At 50.6% G+C, this 21,688-nt stretch overlaps 1 protein-coding gene across 2 annotated transcripts in view; it reads right to left on the reverse strand.

Annotated features, from left to right (window-relative positions):
• DTX2 (deltex E3 ubiquitin ligase 2) overlaps positions 1–21,688 on the reverse strand; it is a 31,665-nt gene continuing 9,977 nt past the window's right edge. Inside the window, exons 3-10 of one of the 2 annotated variants that reach the window (XM_074160551.1) lie at positions 18,050–18,108; positions 10,803–10,934; positions 4,164–4,208; positions 3,123–3,193; positions 2,322–2,480; positions 2,078–2,239; positions 1,315–1,404; positions 1–713 (exon numbers count right to left, since the gene is read on the reverse strand). In XM_074160551.1, coding sequence (XP_074016652.1) covers positions 489–713; positions 1,315–1,404; positions 2,078–2,239; positions 2,322–2,480; positions 3,123–3,193; positions 4,164–4,208; positions 10,803–10,934; positions 18,050–18,108 — 943 coding nt within the window. In that variant the 3' untranslated portion in view covers positions 1–488. The remainder of the gene's footprint in view (positions 714–1,314; positions 1,405–2,077; positions 2,240–2,321; positions 2,481–3,122; positions 3,194–4,163; positions 4,209–10,802; positions 10,935–18,049; positions 18,109–21,688) is intronic. The other variant, XM_074160552.1, reaches the window with a different exon arrangement.

The following is a 21,688-nucleotide window of genomic DNA, read 5'->3' on the forward strand; positions in this document are numbered from 1 at the left end:
GTCTGTGGAAATGAAGTGTTTATTAACGACCAAGCAGAGATACAGGGGCAGGAGGGAGGAGGCTTCGCTGGAAGAGATGCCCCAGAGACGAGGAGCTGCGGTGCCGGAGCGAGGCCCCTCCTTTGCTTTCCAGCTGGTTTAGCGGGAGCAAGACACCCCCCCCACCGCCCGTCCTGCCCCCAGACATTACCAGGGCAAGGTTCTGCCTTCACAAGGGGGTCTATCACCTCAGGACCGCTCTCCCAGCCAGTCCCAGATGTGGCCATCAACCCCACTTGGAGAAACAAGTGCAGTTTCTACAAAAATATCCTTCCCTCCCGAAAAAAAAAAAAAAAAGATAAAGACTGTCGAGAGCAGGCAGGGCTCCCGCATACAGTGTTATTGCTCAGTGTGACGGGCGGTCGGACACAAGAACTTAAGGCAACAGGAATAAGTGCACTAGGTGGCCCCCCGAGGCGTGCAGGGCACAGCCGGGTCCCCTCCCCAGCTCATTGTCTCAGGCAGTCCTCGGTGACGCCCTGGGCAGCCAGCTCCGCCAGCACATTGTCCAGGTAGTTGGGGTCAGGGTAGCCGTGGCCACTCAGGTTTGTGTCCATCTCTGTCTTGTGGTGGATCTCGTTCCACACCACCGTGTTGCTCTCGCCGGTGGTGTTGGAGGTGCCCACTGTGAAAATCAGGCGTCTCTTCCAGGCCACCCTCAGGAGCTCCAGGACCTTGAGGTGGAAAGAGAAATAAGAAAGCTGGCCTTCAACACCTTGGAGACTTGAGCCATGAAAGCAGCTTGTCAAAAGCTCGACAACCTAAATCCCCACTGTAGCAGGAAGAAACCAAACCAGCATCAGAAAGGATCTCCCCTCACCTCCTAGTTATCCATGTGGTGACCCTGATGGGATGAGACCATTCCCTGTACATGCTGGTCTTCCAGGACTTGAAAAATACTGGCACAAGTTGAGACAAACACACCCACCCATAGGGAATGGGAAGAGCCAGCAGATGGTACCCAGTGCAAACCCCTGTAACCACATAGCCCAAGACAGGCCAGGAGGGTCTTCCCAAAAGATCAGGTGGGATTTTGTTTAAAGGGATGAAGGAGAACAAGTCTTCACAGTCAAAGCTGTGAAGAAGTAGCAAAGATCTTCACAGGTAGAGGGGTTACAAATACACCTAAAGAAGAAACAGCATGGGCCAGTACCAAGAATAGCCAGTTGGCATCATGGGGACAGCTCCCAAAAGTGACCCTGTTGTGCCAAATCCACGGACACAGGGCCAAGAGCCAGCCTGAGAAGGATCACATCATCAGGGTGTGATATTTACCTTCCTGCCCTTCTCGTTGTCCGGCAGATAACAATAGCGAGGGAAGCCTCTTGCCGTGTAAGGCATCCCCGGGTTGGGGTGCTCAGGGCCCTGCAATAGATAAGACATATTTGGCACAGACACGTCCACTTCATATGTTAGACAATCGCTCAGCAGCAGGATTTGACATAGACCCATCCCAAAACAGCTCTTCCATGCACGTGTTGCTGATCACGAGCGTGAGTTAATTTGACTTGTTCTTATGGGACACGCAAGTACCACAGGTCCCCCAAGAGCCACCTCCTGCTGGGATACAAAGCCAGCTCCTCACATTACTTAAATTCTGGTGGGAGACAGTCCCAAACCACAGCTTTTTCCATGTGGTCTGATGACACCCTAGAAAGACCACCCAGCTCAAACCTTTGCAAGCTCACTGCAACCACCGAAACCTCAGATGTAGGTTGTGAAACCAGATATTGGGATCTCTCCCACCTTGTGAGCATGAGACAAGTCTCCTCTCTGCTTCATGCAGACATTAGTCTTTACTGCAGGTAAAAGGCTGTTGTAGACCCTGGGGCCACTCTTAAAGTGGGAAAAGATCTTTCATGGAGGAGACTCAAGTTGCCCATCCATTGAAGTGCCAGTGCAGGTGCTGGCTCCAGGGACCTTTGGCAGCTCAGCGATGGGCTGCCAGCAGGTACTGTTGTACTGGACCCCAGTACTTTTCTGGGAGGCTCTCACAGGTTGTGCTACCCAGCAGCAGCCGTTCCTGCTGTGCACTCACCTGGATGCCTCTGCTGATGTGATACACGATCTGGATTGTCCCACAGTCCTTGTGGCCAGGGAGGGACTGGGGGAAAGTGGAGACCTCCATCTTCCCTTTGGGCTGAGTACCGGTTTTCTCTCCGTAGATGGTTTTACAAGAGGGGCACTGCAAACTCCCATCCTGCGGGGAGAGAAGGGGGCATCAGAGCTCCACAGCCAAGTCACCAGGGCTCAGGGGAGTTGGGGACGGGCCAGCTCGGTACCTTGTTGCCGTTGGAGTACATGGCGAGCATGCAGAGCATGTGGAAGGAGTGCTGGCAGTTTGTCAGACGACCAACCGTCTCTGGCTTGATTGTGCTGCCCTCGCAAGCGTCACCGTAACCTGAGGGGTAGGACAGCTTCTCCATGCAGATGATACAGTCCTGGAGTCCAAGACAAAAAGGAGAAAACCACCGTGTAGTGTGAGCACAGGCTGATTACAATGACTGACCCACCAAGGAAGCGATCAAGGAGATGCTTCAGGAAGATTTGCCTTCAACTCTAATCCTTCCCTTTGAGGTTTAAGGGCACAGAGACAGGTTTCCTTCTCTGGTTGGTATCAACCCACTCCACCACCTCCTGGACAGCACAGGAAGAGACCTGGTGTCAGTCAGAAAGGAAATGAGTACGAATATGTCCAGCAGCTCCAGTGCTGGGTTTGGATCTCAGTGCTCACAGAGGTCAAAAACTACAGACAGGAGACCAAAGCCAAACTCCCTCCTGCATCCCAGGCCTTGCAACCAGCTCCAAGGAGAACGGGGAGGCATTACCAGGATTAGCTACTTAACCCACACGGTGCTTTCTCTGTCACAGTCACCTGATGAGGATGAGTCACCAGTTACCATGTGTGGGCTTCAGCCAGAGCTGAGGCCTCTCCACCTAGCATCAACAGTGCCACTGCAAGCAGTACTAACTACCACAGGGGATGCCCAAGAAAGGATGGTCCTCAGGCATCGCTGGGCTTTTCACAGCACCCCAGTGAACAGGCCACTGAGCAAGTTGGAGTGAAGCCACTGTCCTCTCACCTCGTCAGCAGGAGAGCCCTTCACCTCTTCCAGGTACTTCTTCACCACTGCTTCTGGCTCGGTTGGTGTCGCTGCACAAGGAGAGACAAGAAAAAGAGAGGAGAAGAAATCAGGTATGCTGTGAGATATGACGGACATGTGCAGGGTGAGCTAGAGAGAAGGGGGACAAGCAAGTCACTGGCCAGGACGCCAAGGAGAAAGGTCAGGGTTAGAGGGGGAGAAGAGGCTGCTCCAGCTGATCCCTACAAGCCCCACAGAGGCTTTGCTATCAGAAATGGCTACCGCTAGGACCGTGAGCGCCACAGACAGGAAAACCCACTGGCAGATGTTGGTGCCCTGTGCCGTACACCCAGGGGTCTGCCTGTAGCTGCTGTGCTCCAGTTCTCCCCACGCACCCCAAGTGACACCAGCCAGGACTTTCTTTTGCACAGCAGAAGCCAGCTCAGATCAAACTCAACCCAAAGACTCTGTGGTCTCACTGGGATAGAGGATTGTATCATCTGTGTTGTTGAAGGAGAAAAGGCATTCCCACATGGTCCCAGCTGATGTGGGACCTTCTCACACCCTGCAGCTGGCACCTGAGGAGAGACACACAATACACTAAGCTTTGGGTCCTGTTTTGAGTATGGCAGCACGAACCTCACATCCTTAGTGGGAAATAGCAGCTTTTCTCCCAAACTTCCACATACTCACATCCAGCAAGACATGACACAAGTCACAGGGCATGTAAAACAAAGCAGGTACCCTATTTGCAGCACGTGGCAGTGAAACTTCCGCATTTTCCTAAATATAGTTGGAAATATGTTTTCCCAACTGCTCCCCAGGCATCCAAGGAGCCCACCAGCACTGGCAGCCTGGTCCCCTTGGAGGCGTTACGGGATTAAGCAACAAACATCACACAACACCCGGAGCAAGTTACCGCTGAAAGCATCAGCATCACCTCAACTCCCAGCCTATCCTTTTGGAGCTGCCCAACAAGGCTTAGCTTAAGCTACCTCTGCACGGTGGCCAGCGCCGGGTGAGAGGAGATGAGCCCCTTACCGGTCATCAGGCCCATCATGGAGGCTACCAAGCTCTTCCACCAGCCTATGAAAGGAAACATTTGCACAAGTGACGTTATGACTCCACCTGGCAGGATGTAAAAGAGAGACCTGCCACTTGGCATGGGGGGGAACCTCGCCCTTCCTTCCCAAATCTACTTCTGGGGGAAGTAGATTATCAGGGAAAAGCAGTGCTGTGAAGAACAGGCTGGCAAAGGCATAGCTCTTCCTTCTCTGTTCTCCTCCATCCCAGCCAGCCAAGCCACCAGGGTGATTCAGGGAGCAAGGGAAATGGTAGCAGCAGCCAGGCAGGTCACAGGCATCCATGCCCGGCAGCCCAGGGCCTCATGAGGGAGTTGTACTCCAACACTGCCCCACAGAGCTCTGCTCCCGAGCTCATTTTTAAGGCACCATAGGACATCAGCTGTATTTTAGCACAGAGTACTGCTCATCCAAACTCCACACTCCCAGGTGGACACAGAGCATCACCACATGCAACTGTGGGGCATCTGAGCTGCGGGTGTAGCTGTATGACATCCATCTTCAGCTCTCCCCATCCACTTTGGTGCTTGCAAGGAAGATGGAGGGTTCACAAGCATTGCCTCTGTGGTTGAAAAAGCTGTGCATCAAGAGACAGCCACCCTGGAGCCAGCACTGAGCTGTTCTGCCACCCAAAAAAAAAGCAGGCTCTGTCACCAGGAGGAAGGAGTGGGTGCTATTTTCTGGATAACCACTTTTCACGGTAGAGGCAAACATAGTGAAGCAGAAGGGAAGGAGTGCTCAGATGCCACAGGTGTCATTGAACAAGCAAAGACCTGGATGGCACAGATCCTGTATCACTCAGGAGCACCTTGTTCCCATGAATGCCAGCTCTGCAAGCAGCTAATGCTCTGGGGGCACCTTGAGAGAGAGCAGAAGGTTGCCCCATGGCACAGACAACAGCCAGGGAAGAGACGCCTTCTCACTGCAGACAAACCAGCTCAGGGGCACAGAAGAGAGTGAGGCAGAGAGCTAATGTGGGTGGAGAAATCATTTAGCTAAGAAAGACCGATGAACTGAGAGTTGGACTCTCCTAAATGAAGACACAGTCATTAAGATGAGTTATTTTCAGAAAGGGATTCCCGGCCATCCTGAAACACATGATTTCTGGCAGTGGTAGCGGGAGGAAGGTATGACTGAGCACACAGAGCAAGAAAAGGAGCCCACAAGGTGAAGGGATGCTCCCACTGATTGCCTGGAAAAACATTTCCAAGAACTGCCACAAGAAGAGCAGGAGACAGCATGGGCAAGCCCCAACCTTCCAGCTCTCAGGCAAAGAGCTCAGCAGCACCAGGGGCTGCTTCAAGACCTGACCACCAGATCTCACAGGGAACACGGCTCCTCATCTTGTCTTTTCCAAAAGGGAGAAATGGGTCCAGGAGTCTTCTCTGCTGGGACCTTCCTCACACGCAGCACATCATGATGACCACCACGTCCTCATTCCCGAGGATCCTGTGTACCTGCCAGACTGACCACCAAATCCTTCTCCACCTGGACTGCGTTTTCCAAGTGGCTCTTGTTGAAGTGACCTTCTTGTCTCCTCTGGCTACAGGCTGGAGAAAGCAATGCCAAAAAGATGTGCAGACAAGGTGGTGAAGACAGCGAGGAGAGTGGGTGTGTTACACCAGCGGCGACACCTGCCCAGTCCTTGGCAGAAGTCCCAGCTCACCTGCTCCCACCTGCACAGCAGATCTGAGCAGCTTCACAGCAATTCATCTCGTTCAGGACAGCGGAGGACGCCCTTTCCCCACAGCCCCTGTTCTGCATTTCTCTTGCTGCTGACTTTCCTTCCTCTGTAGCAGCGCAGAGAAACGAAGACATGACTTGCCCGAGAACTGGCCAGGCTCAGTCAAACCAAATCAATGAAAGGAGACAAATCTCAGTGCAGAGATGGGTGAGAATGAGGCCAAGAAAGCTCTTTGCAGAGTCTGTGGGGTACAGCAGGGATTTTGGGCAAAGCAAATGGCATTACACCACCTCATCAGCTGGCATTAGGATGGAGCTGGGGGCAACCAGACAGGCAGAAGAGGGTGATGCAGCCCTCGTCCATCCTTAGGAAACCCATGCCCGATGGTTTTGCACGGTGGCATCTCTGATCTGTTCCTGTAAGTTTGCTGTGATAATGCTCTGATGCATTTAGATCCACCAAGGTTGTCTGGAGAGAGAAAGGGCTGGAGAGCCCAGATGCTTTACAAAACTCTGTCCCAGCTGCAAGTGCTCAAACATCCAGTCCTAAATAAGCCTTTCGATGCTGAGAACTTGGTTTCAGCCAGGGTAGCGAAGCCCACACAGCCTTCCTTGCCTCTGAAGGAAGGCTCTTCCTTGGGCAGACATCTGTCAGGCCCCATCCCAGCAGCAGAGAAGGGAACCAGAAGCAGGACGGTGAGCACAGCACCCGCCACGGCACGAGCCACATGTGCTTCAGGACATGAATCACTTCCTTACAGGACTATTTGCTCCATAAAAGTGTTTGCCTCCAAATCTTTGTTCTCCTATCTCTTGGGATCGTCAAGGCCTGTTCAGTCCCCAGAGTTTCAAGATTCAATAGCGGATTGAAAATGCAACAGCAGAATTGACCGACGCTGTTTACCAGCAGCTGGCCCAACGCTGTGCTATTGATTTATCTGGGATGTGAAGGAATGTTTACCATTCTTTCATTTACAAAGAGAGGAATAATGATTATTTTTTTTTTAATGCTTCCCCTTCCTCCCTGTAGATAATAAGTTGCTTGCTGAAGCAAGGGCTTTCCATGGGCAACATTTAACAGATGTGTTTTGAATCCTTCCTCAGCAACCAAATGCTTGCAGCAGTAACATGCCTCCTTCTGTATCCCAAAACGAGCCATATGGTGAGCATCAGACTTTTTTTAATACCCTACACAGGCCAGACACAGGTTGTTTCTAGTTACTGTCATGAACAGTCACTCAAGTCTGATCACCTCTGCTCCCTGGACTTGCAAAGGCTGGACTTACAGGCCCTCAGCCCCCAAGAGGGGTGTCCAGAGATCAGGAAGGTGAGAGGAGATTTGGTGTTTAAAACGGGTTTCTCCACATTTAGCATTTCAGCAGGATAACCAAGCGACCCAGCTGCTCTGGTCCTGACACAGAGCATCCCTGTTATTGCAGCTCATCTCCTTCAGCAGATGGTCCCCCCTGGGAACAGCAAGCTCCCCGAAATCCAAGGGCTTGCCAGTTCCACCCATCCCATAGGCACTGGCATGGTCCCAGCTGCAAATGGATGGACATATGGGGAGTGGAGTCAGCTGGAATTAGTCCCCTCACCTAGTCAGATCCCATCCTGCTCATCTCCTCTCCCTCTGTACTGCAGTGTCTGCCCATCCCAGAGAGGACACACAGGGAACCCTCCAAGCCAGGGAAAAAGTGGAGGGTGATCCCATCAGCTGAGAGGATAAATGGCACACCAGACCTAGACCAACACCTTTTCCCTTCAGTTCCCCTCGGCAGCAGCCGGCTCCATGCCTGTGCAGCACGGCAGTGCTCGGGGGAAGAGCCAGACACGCTGCTCTCCTCCCTCCTGGACAGCCAGAGGGGTCTGCCCTGAAACTAGGACTTCCCTGAGACCTGCAGCACCCACAGTGCAGCGCTCGTCTGCACCAGAGACATCACTGCCAGAACAACAACATTAACGAGTCCTGACTAATTAGCACCTTTGTTTAACATAACCCAGCTATTCACCAGGCTGGCTGCAATTCCTCGACTCACGTGCAGCCAGGGTTTGCAGCAGCAGGAAGGAGCAAGAAGGGTCTCGGCAGGGGTTCCCTGCACCCACCACCACCTATTTGGGCAGCAGCTGGTTGTAGTCAGCACCCTGATGGACCCGTTCCTGGATGCACGGCGTTCACTACAGCTCTCCAAAATGGAAAATCCTAGAGGGGTGTGGGAGGGGAAAGGGCACACAATGCAGAAATTCAGGGCAAAAACCAGGCTCAGCTCTGCCTGTTGGCAGCTTCAGGGTCTGTAAAGGGAAAAAAAAAAACCACAATAGTTTGACCAAAAGTCAGGCTCACGTTCACTGCAGAACAGTGTTCCTAAACCAGGAGGGGTGTTGCACAAACACAGCTTGTTCCCGGGGGACACTGAGCACTCTCTTCACCCCAGGAGTTGTGCACTCTGCAAGACAGCCTCCCTGACCCCGGCAAAGGGGATCTCGCTTTCTAAAACGAGAGGGAGGATTTTAGCAAACCGAAGCAGAGAAAGGCACCTCCTTCTCACAGGTCAGTGTTGGGAAGGACAGAGCTGACAGAGTTCCTCCTCTGCAGCAGGATAGATCAAATTCTGCCATGCCAGATAGGACAAGGAGCTGCTTGGTGCCCCCATCATGGATGCCCTCCTACCCTCGTGTCCCTCCTGCTGGTGAACCCTCTCTGCTCCCCAGACACGTCCTGGCCCCAGCAGGTGGCATTGGTGAGCTGGCAGGGAGATGGCAGCCTGGCTCTCTGGGCTGGCAACCAGGCACAGTCCTGGGGCTGAGCCAGTTGCCCAGACACCCCCAGGGGCCGAGGCTGGAGCCAGCCCTGCCCCAGCACACCCCAGGACACACACACGTGCTCCCGGGTGCTGCAGCAAGAGCCGAGGGACCAGCATCTCATGGAGGAAGAGGCAGCCACCCCTCTGCTCCCCTGGCAGATACCCAACGTGGCATGTGCTGCTCTGTGCCCCCAGCCCACCTCCCACCCTCCCCATTTCACGCTCCGCCTTGCTGCTCTCCCCCCACCCTGCTCAAGACATACCCTCCCGTTAACATCATGCTCTTAGGAGCATCCTGGTTGCCCGCACCTGCATCTCCTCTGTGCCAGGCAGAGCTGGATGCTGCGAGCGGTGCAGAGCCTGGTACCCACAGACCCCACCGAGGAGAAGGCAGCTGCCAGCCGCACCATGGAGCGAGGGGACTGCAGAGGCTGTGTGTTTGTGGCCACCCCGTGCTCTAAATACAGCTAGTTTTGTGTCATTAACCAGCGGCAGGTGACCAACACCAATGGCAGCCCTGGACTCTGTTTTTGGGGCTCCTCCAGCAACAGGGGCAAGGCAATGCCTCTGTGGGAGGGTCTGGCCTCTCCGCAGCTCCATTTTGGCACTGTTCCTGGCGTGTCCCCACCACCCAGCCCTCATCCCCGGCTGTTGAGGGCTGCATGGACACTGCCAGCACCGGGAGGGAAGCTCCAGGAGCTGTGTCGCCCCATTCCCTTGTCAGCTGGCCCTGCAGAGAGTAAGATCCTCATCCAGCCCCTCTGGCACCCACCTCCGCTCTGTCCTCTCCTTCACCACCCATTTCCCTTTGCTCCTCCTGTTCTTCACTGCTTCTCCTGCCGCCCCCCTGCTTTCTCCTCCCCCTCTATCACACATCCTACTCCACATTTGCTCTCTCTCCCTCCTTCTCGCCATTTGCATCTCCTCCTTCTAGCTCCCTCCATAATGCATTTCTGCAAGACACCTTCCTCTGCATTTAATTTCTATTTTCCTTCTACCACCCTTCCTGCTTCCTTCGGATGGGCTTGGACCTCACTTCCCAATCAAGCCTCCTCACTGCATGCACGGACTCCAAGGAGAGAGACACTGGCAACAAGAAAACCCCCCCAAGACAGCCAGATGCCTCCTCCCCTCCACCTCAGGGCTCTCCCTTAAAACACAAGCATCACCATGTTGAACAACCACCCACCTCTAGAACTCCTTCATTTATCTGAAGAGGGAAGCACTTGAGGTTTGGTGGTGGTCAGGATACCTGTGCTGGGGTTGGTAAACAACATCTACAGCTCCACCAGGCTGGATTCACACCTACCCCTGCAGAGTCCTAGGGCTGCCACACAAAGATGGGACCCAGGCTCTAAACTGGGAGCCCACAGACCCAGTAAGGGTGAGGGTGTGGGATGCCAGTGAGATATGAAGAGGAGAAATGAAGGCACTGCCCTGGAGGTGGCTCAGCTTGGCAGGAGAGCTAGGTTAACCCAGCCCTTCCTGCCAGGGCACATCCACCTGAGAGAGCTCCACTCCACACCCTTCCACCCCAGACAGAGGTGGAAAGAAAAAATCCTCTGCAATTGAACCTTGAAAGCCCTGCATGACTCAGGAGCCTGCTTGTCTGGAAGATCCTTCTCATCTTATGACTCAACCGTGACAAGCATAGCTCACAAGCAGACCTTCTTTTGAGAACATGCAAGGATTAAATGCTTGCCTTGATGGCCCCTCAGCTCCCAGACTTGTCCCACCAATGAGTGAGAGAAGGTCCTGGTATGTGGATGCCCAGGGCTCCCAAAAAGGGTCTAGTGAGACCATGGAAGAGGCTGCAGAAGTCTCTGACACGCTCAGAGAACAACTGGGCTGCTCCAGCTTCTAGGACTGATGGAGACGGGCAGAGCTACCACAGGACAGGGTCTACTTCATCTTATTTTACAGCCTGTCAGAGACCATGCAGGCCAGAGGAGACGTGCCCTGCTTCTCCCCTTGGTGGGACGAACATCATCAGTCAAATCAGAAGAGCCAAGAGGGTAAGGGGAGAGACAAGAGGAAAAGAGGGAGGCAGAACAAGTGCAGAGAGATAAAGAGAAGGAGATGGAAGCAAATATCAGAGTTTGAGCAGGAACTACCTTTCTTGGACACTCTCCTCCCCTCCTTAACTGAGCTGTGTTTTTTAGTGGCTTTATGGGTGGTGGCAGCTTGCGGCACACAGGTGAGGTGCACGGGGAGTCCGGCGGCTGACATCAGAATAGCCGTCATGCCTACAGCGGGTACGAGATCAACATGCAGGAAGGAAACAACGGGGAAACACATTCATTAAAAAAAAAAACTTTAATCTCTCAAAGAAAATTTAAAAAAAGATAAAATAAAACAAAACCCAAAAGCCCTTGATTCAGAGGACATAAAACATCTGAGAGGCAATGGGGTTGGAGTCAGCACAAGGACAGGATCCAGAGGCTTTCAGAGGGAGGCAAATTAAAGTGGGGAAACATGGGCATAAGTCTCACCCGTGACCTTCTGAGCTGGTGTGTGAGCAGGACCTTCCTCTTTGCCTTGGCTCTAGGACTCCTCAGGCACTGACTCTGCTGCGATGCAAAGTCCCCGTGCTCACCACAGCCCTGACCCTGGGGACATGAAGGATGAGGGGCATCACCCGTAACCCCTAAAGGTCCTGCTCAGCTACTCTGTTCCTAAAGCTACATGTTTCAAAGGTGTCACATCAAACCGATCCCCAGAGAGCAGCTCAACCACCTTCAAACACCACAGCAGTGCAGGGCCGACCATGGGCTGGAGCTGCCCCACTGAGTCCTCTGCCAGATGAGCCCCATGGTGGCAGCCCCACGGTCACCCCACACCTTGGCACCCTGTTTTTCTCCTGGCACCCCCAGCTGCAATGCAATTCTCGCCCTCCCCCACCCCAGCCAGCCGTATTAGCTTTAACAAACGACACCCAGCGAATGAATCATTAAAAAGGACAGCCGTTCCCTGAAGGTAAAACTGGCACACGGAGAGCTACAGGACTGATCATGCTGATCTAATGTGATGTTTGCCTGTGAAATACAGGCCAGCTACAAGTCATAACATTTCTAAAGGTAGCACATTGCTGTTAAACTTACATTCACGAAAACACCTGCCTTCGCTTTCCCAAGAAGCAACTTCCCACCTGCAACAGCCACTGCCAGAACTAAAAAAAAAAAAAAAATAAATAGGATGCTTCTGGTTGCAAACCAACAGCAAACAACCTAAAAACCAGTGTTTCCCTCAAAGTTGCCTCTGAGAGTACACCATGTAAAACCACATCCTATCACTGTGGAAAAATCTTGCCAGCATCCTGCACAGGAATTCACAGCCAAAGCTGAGATTTCTAAGGATTTTCTTTTTCCAAGCCTCTACTCAGACAGGTTGGGAAAGGAAGACAGAAGAGCACATTCGTCAGGACAAAAATGAGGTACCTTGCCCACACATGACTGAAAATCGAGTTATGACGGGCAGCATCAGGCAGTTTTGCGTGCAAGTGGTAAGACTATTTTCTGCCTCAAATATGCAACCAGTCAAGAACCTGCTTGTGATGAGAAAGCCCCTTGTGCAAAGCTTATGTCAATTCCCCAAAAGCAGAACTACCCACAGTGCCAACCGTGTGTTCTGCCTCCTTCATTTCAGGTCCAATAAATATTCCAGAACCTGTCCAGGTTCTTGAGACACAAAGTCAGATGCTTTTACTAAAACTTTCTCATCTGAGGACCAAAGACAGACAGAAAGGGTTTCACAAGGCGAGGAGACGGGCACAGAGGGATGAAGTCATTTCCCCAGGGTTACCCAAGAACCTTTGGCAGAGCTGCTCTGGTCAGAAGACCAAGCCGCCCAACGCATGGTGAAACCACACGCTTCCAAATGGAAATAGGTAACACCAAACCAGGCAGCCATGGATGACCCCCATTAGGTACCACCGTTGTTGATGTTGATCTGAGGTGTAGCCCCCCCAGTTCCCAGGAGCTGCAGGGCCAGAGGAGGACCTTCAAAGCATGCAAGTGCTGAGTTAGTACCCCTCACCCTATGACAGCACCGGGCTGTTCCCAGCAGGCACAGACGAGGAGAGTCCCTGACGCTGCTACAAGCCAGCAGGTCTCTAGCTGAACATCGGCTCCAGGCATTTCACAACCAAAATAACTTCCTTTAAGTCTTGAACTAAATACTGCAAGACTATTGGGTGCTCTCAGCCCCGGCCTAAGCCAGCAGTCCTTCACTACTGCCATGGAGCCTTAAGGAAAGGCATAAATGTTCCCATAACAAAAGCTACTTGTTTTTTGAGTGAGTACAACTTAATGCCTGAAACACAGCAACAGCACCAAAGCTGTCGCTGCATGGGCAGCGGGCAGGTCCTCTCCCCTTTCAGCAGGTTAAAGGACAGTTGGAGATACCCCCAGAAAAACAACAGCATTCTTGAGAAACAGGCAAGATGCTGGACCTCCCCACAGCTGGGGGACATCATCTCAGACAGCCTGACCCCACCGAGGCTGCAAAACGCTGTTCCCCAGAATCAGCAAAGTTGTCTCCAAAAAACCTGCTTCTAAGCAGTGCGACAGCACTGATTGCAAAGACTGACATTTGAAAAGCAAGTCCAAAGACTAACAGGGATTATCACCACCCACACACAGCTGACTGATAGGCAAATGCAAAATTAATGCTTTCTTCTTAAGAGATCAATATCATCTCATTAACATTAACATGCAGAGCTCATTTAAAAAAAAAAAAGAAAGCACGATAGAAGCAGAGGCTGAACAACCAACTTCAGACTTTTAATGGCAGAGGACAAGATGTTGCCTTTAAAAATCAGATTAAGTGAAGAGCACGAGCCACAGAACCTCTGCTGAGGTCAGTTACCTTCTGACACAGCCTCTCTCATACCTGGAATAACATGGTCAAAAATGCCTGCCAGCAGCATGAATCATCACAAAGAAAATATACATTTATTCCAGAAACTTTCTTTCCTTTTATAAGCTGCAAACATATCTACAACTCCACACAGATACACAGCACAGGGAGACTCGGGACCAGGAGAATTATCCCAACCAAATGTTCTCCCATGGACAATCTTAAATTGGCCAAGAAAAGATAATTTTCCTCTTTTACCTTCTGCTGCCTTTGGAGAAACACACAATGAATCATCTTCTGCAGATTCAAATCAAGAGAGCATTCAAAAAAAGGGATGTTCTGGTGTTACACTGCTCTTCTGGCTCATCTCAAAACCCAGCAGCAACGTTTCCTTTAAAGTTCTAATACAATACTGGAAATCTCAGCATCTAACAATCCTCCCACAAGCTCGGTGACAAGAGCCCCCAGTAAGGGATCTCCTCTGATCCAAGCCTTATGTGGGGGGGTGTGTTCATACGAAGTGCCAGAAAAATACAGAGACACTCAACACATCTGCAGAGAGATTCCCCAATTCTGACCTGTGGACAGAACAATTTAGAATTCAGAATTTGTTGTAGGCAACCCTGGAGTTATGTCAGGAGTAAATGTGGCCCTGGACCTGGATATATTCTCACTGCAAGGGCCAAGCTGCAACAAGACAAACTTGCCCAGACCAAGACTGCTTTGGACACCATGCATCCCTGCAAGAATTCCTGCTGCTCACGAGCTATCCCAGGAGCTTGAAAAAAATATTATTTTATGTGTTCACACTTCCCATTTCTTCCCTGGGTTTCTTCCCTGCAAGGACTGCAGGAGAGAAGAGAAAAAAAAGCCTTGCAAAGCATCCTTTGGCATCTCATCCGATCCTCTGAGTGTGCAACATCCTGACTCAGAGAACTGTCTCTTTTCTCTTGCTCAAAGCATCTATTTGGCCAAAAGTACAACGTTACCAACTCTGTGGGGTAAAATTATTTTCACTGGAGCTATGACAACATCCACCAGCTTTTTTCAGCCTGCCGTGTAAATAAGGGACTTTTGCAATATCCTGTGCAGAAGCTGAGAATGGGAAAAACACCCTTACGTAGCGTAATGAGCCTTGACCACATGCTCGCTCACACACCCAGCCCTACGCGTCCCTCTGGTCACCGGCCCCGGCTACCGATCCGTGTTTGCACAGACCTCAGACTGCTGTGCCTTTGGTTCCAGTCCTGGATTTAAGCAGGTAGAAGCGAAAGGGCAGAGCTTACCTTCAAATACCATAAGATCTCAGAAAACCATTGCTAATTCGTACGATTATATCCACCAGCAAAATTATTATGGTTAGTATGTTCCCGAACACCCAGCTCTAGGAATCACGCAAACAAGAAACACTTGGTTTCATTGAACAAAAAAGCTAATTTCCAGCCTTCATCTTAAAAATAGTATTAGATGGGGCCTTCATATGACCGCCTAGTCCACCCCCCAGCCCCAAGACACACCAGCTAAACTCTGTCATTCCCTAGAGATGTTAGTCCACCTGATCCTTAAATACCAACAATGTGGTTCAACAGTCTGCTTCGACCTCTGCTGTGGCATTCCACCATACTAACCAAATACTCAGGGGGAAAGAAAAAGCTTAATAGACAAGCTTCCACATGCACCTTGAAGTATTAAAATAACAGAAAGCAAGAAAAAAAAATTTAATTATTTTTTTTGTACAAAACATGGTTTTTAAGTCAGCTTCATGATTTCTGGGATCCCAAGTGATGCTTCTAGAAGACATGGGGTTGAGAGCGTTACAAATCCCTCACTCAAAACCCCAGGGGCTCACCACACAAAAAACCCAGCTTCTCACTCGCACCCGCAGAATCGCCCATCTCTTCTTCATCCACCAGAACTTCCCTCTGCATCCAAAAGATGCACCTGCAGCATTTCTTGAGATCACCCACAAAATTCAGACGTTTTATCTCTCCTGCTTCAAACCAGAGCCAAAGCTGCCGAGAGGCACCTCGGGATGGAGATCAGCGGTTCCGAGACTTCTGGACACACTTCCCAGAATAAAACCTTCAGTTCCCATCTGAAACTGCCCTCTCCCCGATGTCACCACAGAGCACTCGGGTCCCCTACCTTTCCACCCTGATGGTGAAGGAAGCAGTTGAGCAGCAGGGACCAGAGGAAGAAAAGGGACCCAGTCTGTGTGTTAGAGAATAACCTGAATAATAAGTAACTCAAACACCATCTGCAGGATTTTAAATTCTGTGATTCTGTTAAATATGAACAAAATACCACTTCCCAGAAGAGGCTCTGGAAACAGAGCGCAAAGCATAGAGGGGAAGAAGGTGTCCCTAAAGACCCAGCCAATTAACGTTTCAATAAAATTTGGCCTTTTTACCAGAACTCCGCTGCTTGCTTTTTACCAGAAATGTTCCCAGAGATTTATTTTCCTTTTGCTTGCTAATTAACTTGTCCGGATCTTTCCTCTGCTTCTGTGTGGTTTTAAAGAGAGACTCGAATTCACATTTTTCTCCTCCCTTGCACCTCTGAGGTCTGTTACGCTTGGCAGAAGGCAGCACAGCGCCCATCAAAGCCGTGTCCTGGATCTGAAGGAGATGCTGGTGGCTTCTGTGCTGACCACCCTCAGCCCAGCCCATGCAGCTCTGCCCTCCCCTGAAACTCAGCAGTCCTCTTGCTAGCTGCTTCCTGGAGAGCTAAAGATTATTAAAATGAATAACTATTCCCTCTTTTGCACCTCCAGCCTCCAACAACAGAGATACCAATTACAAGCTTAACCTTTTCATTTTATTTTATTAAATGGTCGTAAATGGCTTATTCTACTGAGCTCTCCTGCAGCCTTTTCTATCTAAACATGGCCCTACAAGCCATAAATGGACCATGTATATTCACCTCTTCCAAATTAACAGTGGATGACTTGCACACGTAGAACAAGATCACGGTTAACAACATGAACACAGCCTAGATTCACCAGGGCTCTTAGCTCTTTGCTGTATTTACCTTTATGTGATTAAGTACCTAATTACACAGTCAGTGTTAATAGCCAGGGGATGAAATTCAGAGCTTTTATAAGCAAAGGGAGTTCTTCTGCTCAGGTCATCCACCTAGATGAGGTCTGAGCTTGACTTTACACCTCATTTCCACAAAGACTGATTTGCTAACGGGGAAACAGATGGGCTACACGCTGTCAGAGGACAGACAGTATTAGTCTTTACACAGTGCCCATTTGGTTACAGAGACATGCAAGGCACAGTTTTCACAATGGTGATAACATCAGGCAACTGGAAACATCAGTCCTAACAATCATTTTTAGGCAGGGTAAAGCCTGATGCTTGGAGGAGAACAAACACCATCACCTTTCCTGGAATAAGGTGGCAACCATTTTCTCTAAGGGTGAGAACGTAACCGTCTCCACTTGCTCAGGAGCAAAGTTTGATGTCCAAGGAGCTAATAACCTCAACAGACCATGAACAGACAAGAGCCAGAGGAAGGAGAAGGTTAATAGGTATTCTGTAGTGTCTGAAATGGATACAGAAAAACCCAGAAAATACCATACATCAGGTCTTTTCCACTCATCTACCCCAGGTTACCACATTACAATATGATTTTGGATGCACAGTCAGTGTTGGTACGGAGAACATCTGCTCTCAGCAGAACACCCATGTCCCCAGGCACCACCACTCCAGGGTCCCACGGTTTGGTACCAGCTGAGTCAACACAGAGCAAACACGCCGACGGATTCTGGCACAGAAACACTTCTGCCAGAAGCTGCAAGCGTGAGTTGTCATTTTCAAGGCAATGCCATTTTGTGTTTAACGGGCAAAACTACTCTGAAAAGGAGCATTGAAAACCAGCACTTTCATCCCTCCCAGACACCCCTCGGGTACATTCAGCATTGTGTTCACAGGTTTGGATGATAACGAGCAAACCTGTATTCTGCTGCCACAGGAGACAACGTCTGGTTCAACTTCTGTCCCCTCCTTTCCCCAAGACAAGGCATCGCAATCATTTTTTAAGCTAAAGACCACCTGAGCTTTTGTAATAAACCACATTTAAAAAAAAAAAAATCAGATTAAAACCCACATGCCATCTCATACCACTCTTCCCCCTTGACTTTAAAAAAAGGTAGCAAGCAACAGCCAGCGCTGTTGATCAGTGTGATTCTCCCCAAGTACTTGCTCATCCACACCTACAGGAGAAAATTAATACCCAGCCCTCAAACAAACCTGCTCATTTTGAGAGCCTCAAGAGCAGCGCTGATAAGAAAAACAGTTACTAAGGTTTGACCATCCCATTCTCCCCCAAATTTGTCCTCTTTGCCTTACTGAAAAGTCTTTGGGCCTAAAACCCTAAATGCCAGTAATATTTCAGACCTCCTAAAAATTAACAAAGCCAAGTAAGTGCCACAGAAAGGTAAAGCAATTGGTCACGTAACCCTAGGGATAGAGCTGGTAAAGCAGACCAGGATCCTTACCTGCCAGGGCCTGGTTCACCTTGCTAGGCTTGGCCATCTTGACTGGCAGGTTTGGGGCACTAGAAAAAGAAAAGAAAAAAGGACAAGTTCAACAGCACAGATCAGACACAAACAGAAGAGAAACAACTCAACACTGCACTGCTCCCTCCTGCGTGCCAGGGCCCTGGATATATTAACAGGGATTAATTGCTCAGATGAGCCCCACCTGGGACCCCCACCTATGAACCCACTGGTCCAGCAGCTACATTTAAGGAGCCCAGTCCTTGCCAGAGCTTTCTAGTAGCTTTACTTATCTCCTAGGTAGACCTCAGACCTATGTTGTAAGTAGCTGTTTCCAGCCTCATCTCCTCCTGGCTGGATACTGGGTCTGACTCATCCTGTTCTCTTGTTGGGGTCTATCGGTGGAGCCTGTTGTCAGCACCCTGCTCTGATCCCATGGGTCATCCCTGCTCTTGCTGCTCTGTCACAGAGCTTCCTGAGAGCAGATGACCTGCCCTATGGCAGACTGCTGCACCAACAGGTCCATGGCATGAAAACGCAGTCAGGAACCACCGGGACACAGCAGCAAAGTTCACCTTAAACCTTCCAGGCGACTTAATCTCCAGCCAGAGGAACTCTGCTCAGCAAAGCTTGAAGTCCCCCATGCTGTATGAGAAGTTACAGCTGTACAGATCAAAGGAAGCAAGAATTATCACCCCCCACCACTTTCCAGATGGGGAAACTGAGACAGAGAAAGGCAAAGAAAAGCACTTGAGCACATGCTGCAGCCCTGGGTTGAAGAGAATCAAGTCTTGATTTTGTGCATCTACGAGGTTATTGCAAGATGTGGGAACAAGGAAGGAAAGGTTGAAAGAGACTTGGAAGAGTTTGGCACCCACCTTCCTTTGGAAATCAAGAGAATTTGGACACCAAACATCCCCTTCAGGTTCCTAACCTAACCTGCTTCCCAGCACTGGCAGCTGCACCTCAAGCTAGTTTGGAACACATGGGCAGCCAGGGTCAGGCATTCAGCTGACAGCAGGAGTTAGGAAGGAAAGGGTGAGCAGCAGCATGAAAGCTGATGAGGGGTCACTAGAGGAGAAAGCAAGCTGGAGCCACACAAGCAAAGCAGGAACATTTGAAATCCAACGTGCTGGCACAGAGAAGCCATCCATGGACTTTGTCTCAGGTAGAGGCAGGCTCGTGTGCATCAGCTGCAGTTAATACACAGTGCATTCAGACAACCATCTCAAAGGACTCCCCAAAACACACAAAATAATACCAAACCTGCCCAGCTTCTTAGGAATTCACAGAGCAGACTAAGGTGGCCAAGTGCCCAATGTCATTCATTATCTAAGGAGGGAACCTAATTCTCTCCAGCTGGGATGCAAAAGCTGCCACCGTGCCCAAACCAGCATCACAGACAGCAGTCCCTCTCTTCAGCCTCTCTAAAATCTTTGTCTACATTTCTGAAAAGATTTGTGAGTGACCCATGGCTGTCTTCCACCCTCAGGACAGGGAGGCATCCCCACCTCCCTCCTCTCTTACCTGCCGCAGTTAGAAATAGCTGAGCTCCCTGAAGAAACCCCCGGGCAGGACCCAGGGCTTGGTGCTGTGATGACAGCCTGGCCAAGTGAGACCAGCTCTTCCCGGCACTTAAAAAGCTCCCCAGACCACAGAGGCTTCCTTTCCATCACTTTCAAAGGCTGTGTTTTCCCCTTTGCTGCTCCGAATTTTGCAATCGTCCTTAAGTGATGCAACAGATCAATGCTACAGCCCAATTCAAACCCACTGAATACAGTGGAAATCCTCCCCCCCAGTTTCAAAGGGCTTTGAATCAGATGCCGTCACTCCTCTTTATGACTTTTTCTTCTTTTGTGACTCAGCCTCTTCATCACAGCTCTTTATCAGGTATTTTCCTCCTCCTTCCCTATCTCATCCCTTCGCTTCATTTCTGCTCCTATGATCCTCTTCAGATGATGGCTGGTAGCAGGGCTGCTCCCTCTCCAGCTGCAGACAAGGAGGGTATTTGAGGACCAGATAATGAAAAGGAACTTGAGAGATCTGCTCCCAAAAATCAGAGAGGCGTTGGACCTCCCCTCTTTCCCTCCAACTGAGCAGCCAAGAAGACAACACAGTGCCTGGACATCTCTCTACCCCAGTCTGTGACCCTGCAAGTGACTGATACTGAAGAGCTTGGGCTTCATTGTCACACCACAAAGCGCAGGAGCCACCTTGGGTGCTTTCACTTCCCCGCGGAAGATAAAAATACAATAGAGCAGAGCACACAGCTGAACCTCCTGCTCTGCCAGGAAAGCAGATGGGCAGCAGGGGATCCTTCCAAAGGGATGGACCACAGGGTCATTGCTCATGAGGCTGAAGAAAGCTCCTTCCCAGAGCTGCTCTGGGAAGGAGATCACTGGTAACCACGCTTCGAGAAGATTGGCAGATAAATTCTTCACTCTTCTTTCCTGCATTGTGAGGCTCAAGTCCAAGTCACCCAGGAGCCAGAGCTTCTATAAAGTGAGAAGAGCCCTCGAGATTTGCAGAGGGAAATGGGTAAGCAATTGATGCATTTGCAAGCAATCAAGTTTTGGAAGCTGTGAGTGCACTGCAGATAAATCACTACCCACCAGCCAGGAGACAGTCGCCGATCAGCTGCGCTCCTGGTGTAAAGGCAGAGTGTGTCAGCTTTGACCGCTGGAGGCTTTAAGCCAACTGGTGTGATAGTGGAGAAACCAAATACTTCTTATTTCACACGGGCTAACATTCAGGTAGCGGCATCTCGGCTAACAACGTCATAGGATGTGCTGACCCATCCGCTCGACACCGTGGGGCTGCCACGCACCGTGATTTCTTTTACATCTGCAGAAAGCCCAGACCTAAGGCTGATGAAATCAAGGGAAATCCACGCTGCTCTGAGGTACGCGCTGCCACAACACTTGTCTGGGTAGATTTGCAGCCACGGTGCATGGGAGGAAGTGTCGCCACGCCAAAAAAAGTGCAGAAACACTTACTCAGAGCCTACCCCAGGTCAGAAGTGGGGTTTTTTTTTGGAGAAGGAAAGGAAAGAGATAACAAGGAAGGATATTGGTACTGTAGTATAACACAGGCTGTGCCTCGACTCAGAGAGCAGGCTCGCAAGCAGCAGGAATGGACGTATTTAGTCTATCAGCTCAGCCTCAAGCTACAGTATCGTCACACCAGCACTGGCTTCTTGGGAGAGCTGGGGTGAGGTCCCGCTACTCAAGGCAGGCTCGGTTAGGAGAAAATTTGAAGTAGGCAGGCTGGGGGGGGGGTCTGGGGTAAGGGGGATCCGGAGACCATCAGCGCTAGAGCAAGCTCTGTAGTGCAGAGAGATGAGAGGGATGCACCGAGAAACCTGCTCCCGCTGCTCCTCCCACAGAGGAGATTTCTAACCAGCCAGTGCCTTTGACTCCCAGTGGAACGTTGAGGCTGTGCTTGCAATACCTCAAAATCAGTGCCTGAATTCTCTCAACATTTCCTGGTATCCCAAAGCTGCATAAGCTCAGAGGGGCTAGCAGAGCTACAGTAGGGATCTTCCTGGCTGGGGCAGTAATTAATATATCCCCCAGAAGATTATTGCTTCCTGCAGCTTTACTTGCTCATATTACAAGCAGGGCTCTTCTTACCATGTTT

This window comes from Numenius arquata, chromosome 18 (assembly GCF_964106895.1).
Source record: "Numenius arquata chromosome 18, bNumArq3.hap1.1, whole genome shotgun sequence".
In the NCBI taxonomy this organism is placed as follows: Eukaryota; Metazoa; Chordata; class Aves; order Charadriiformes; family Scolopacidae; genus Numenius; species Numenius arquata.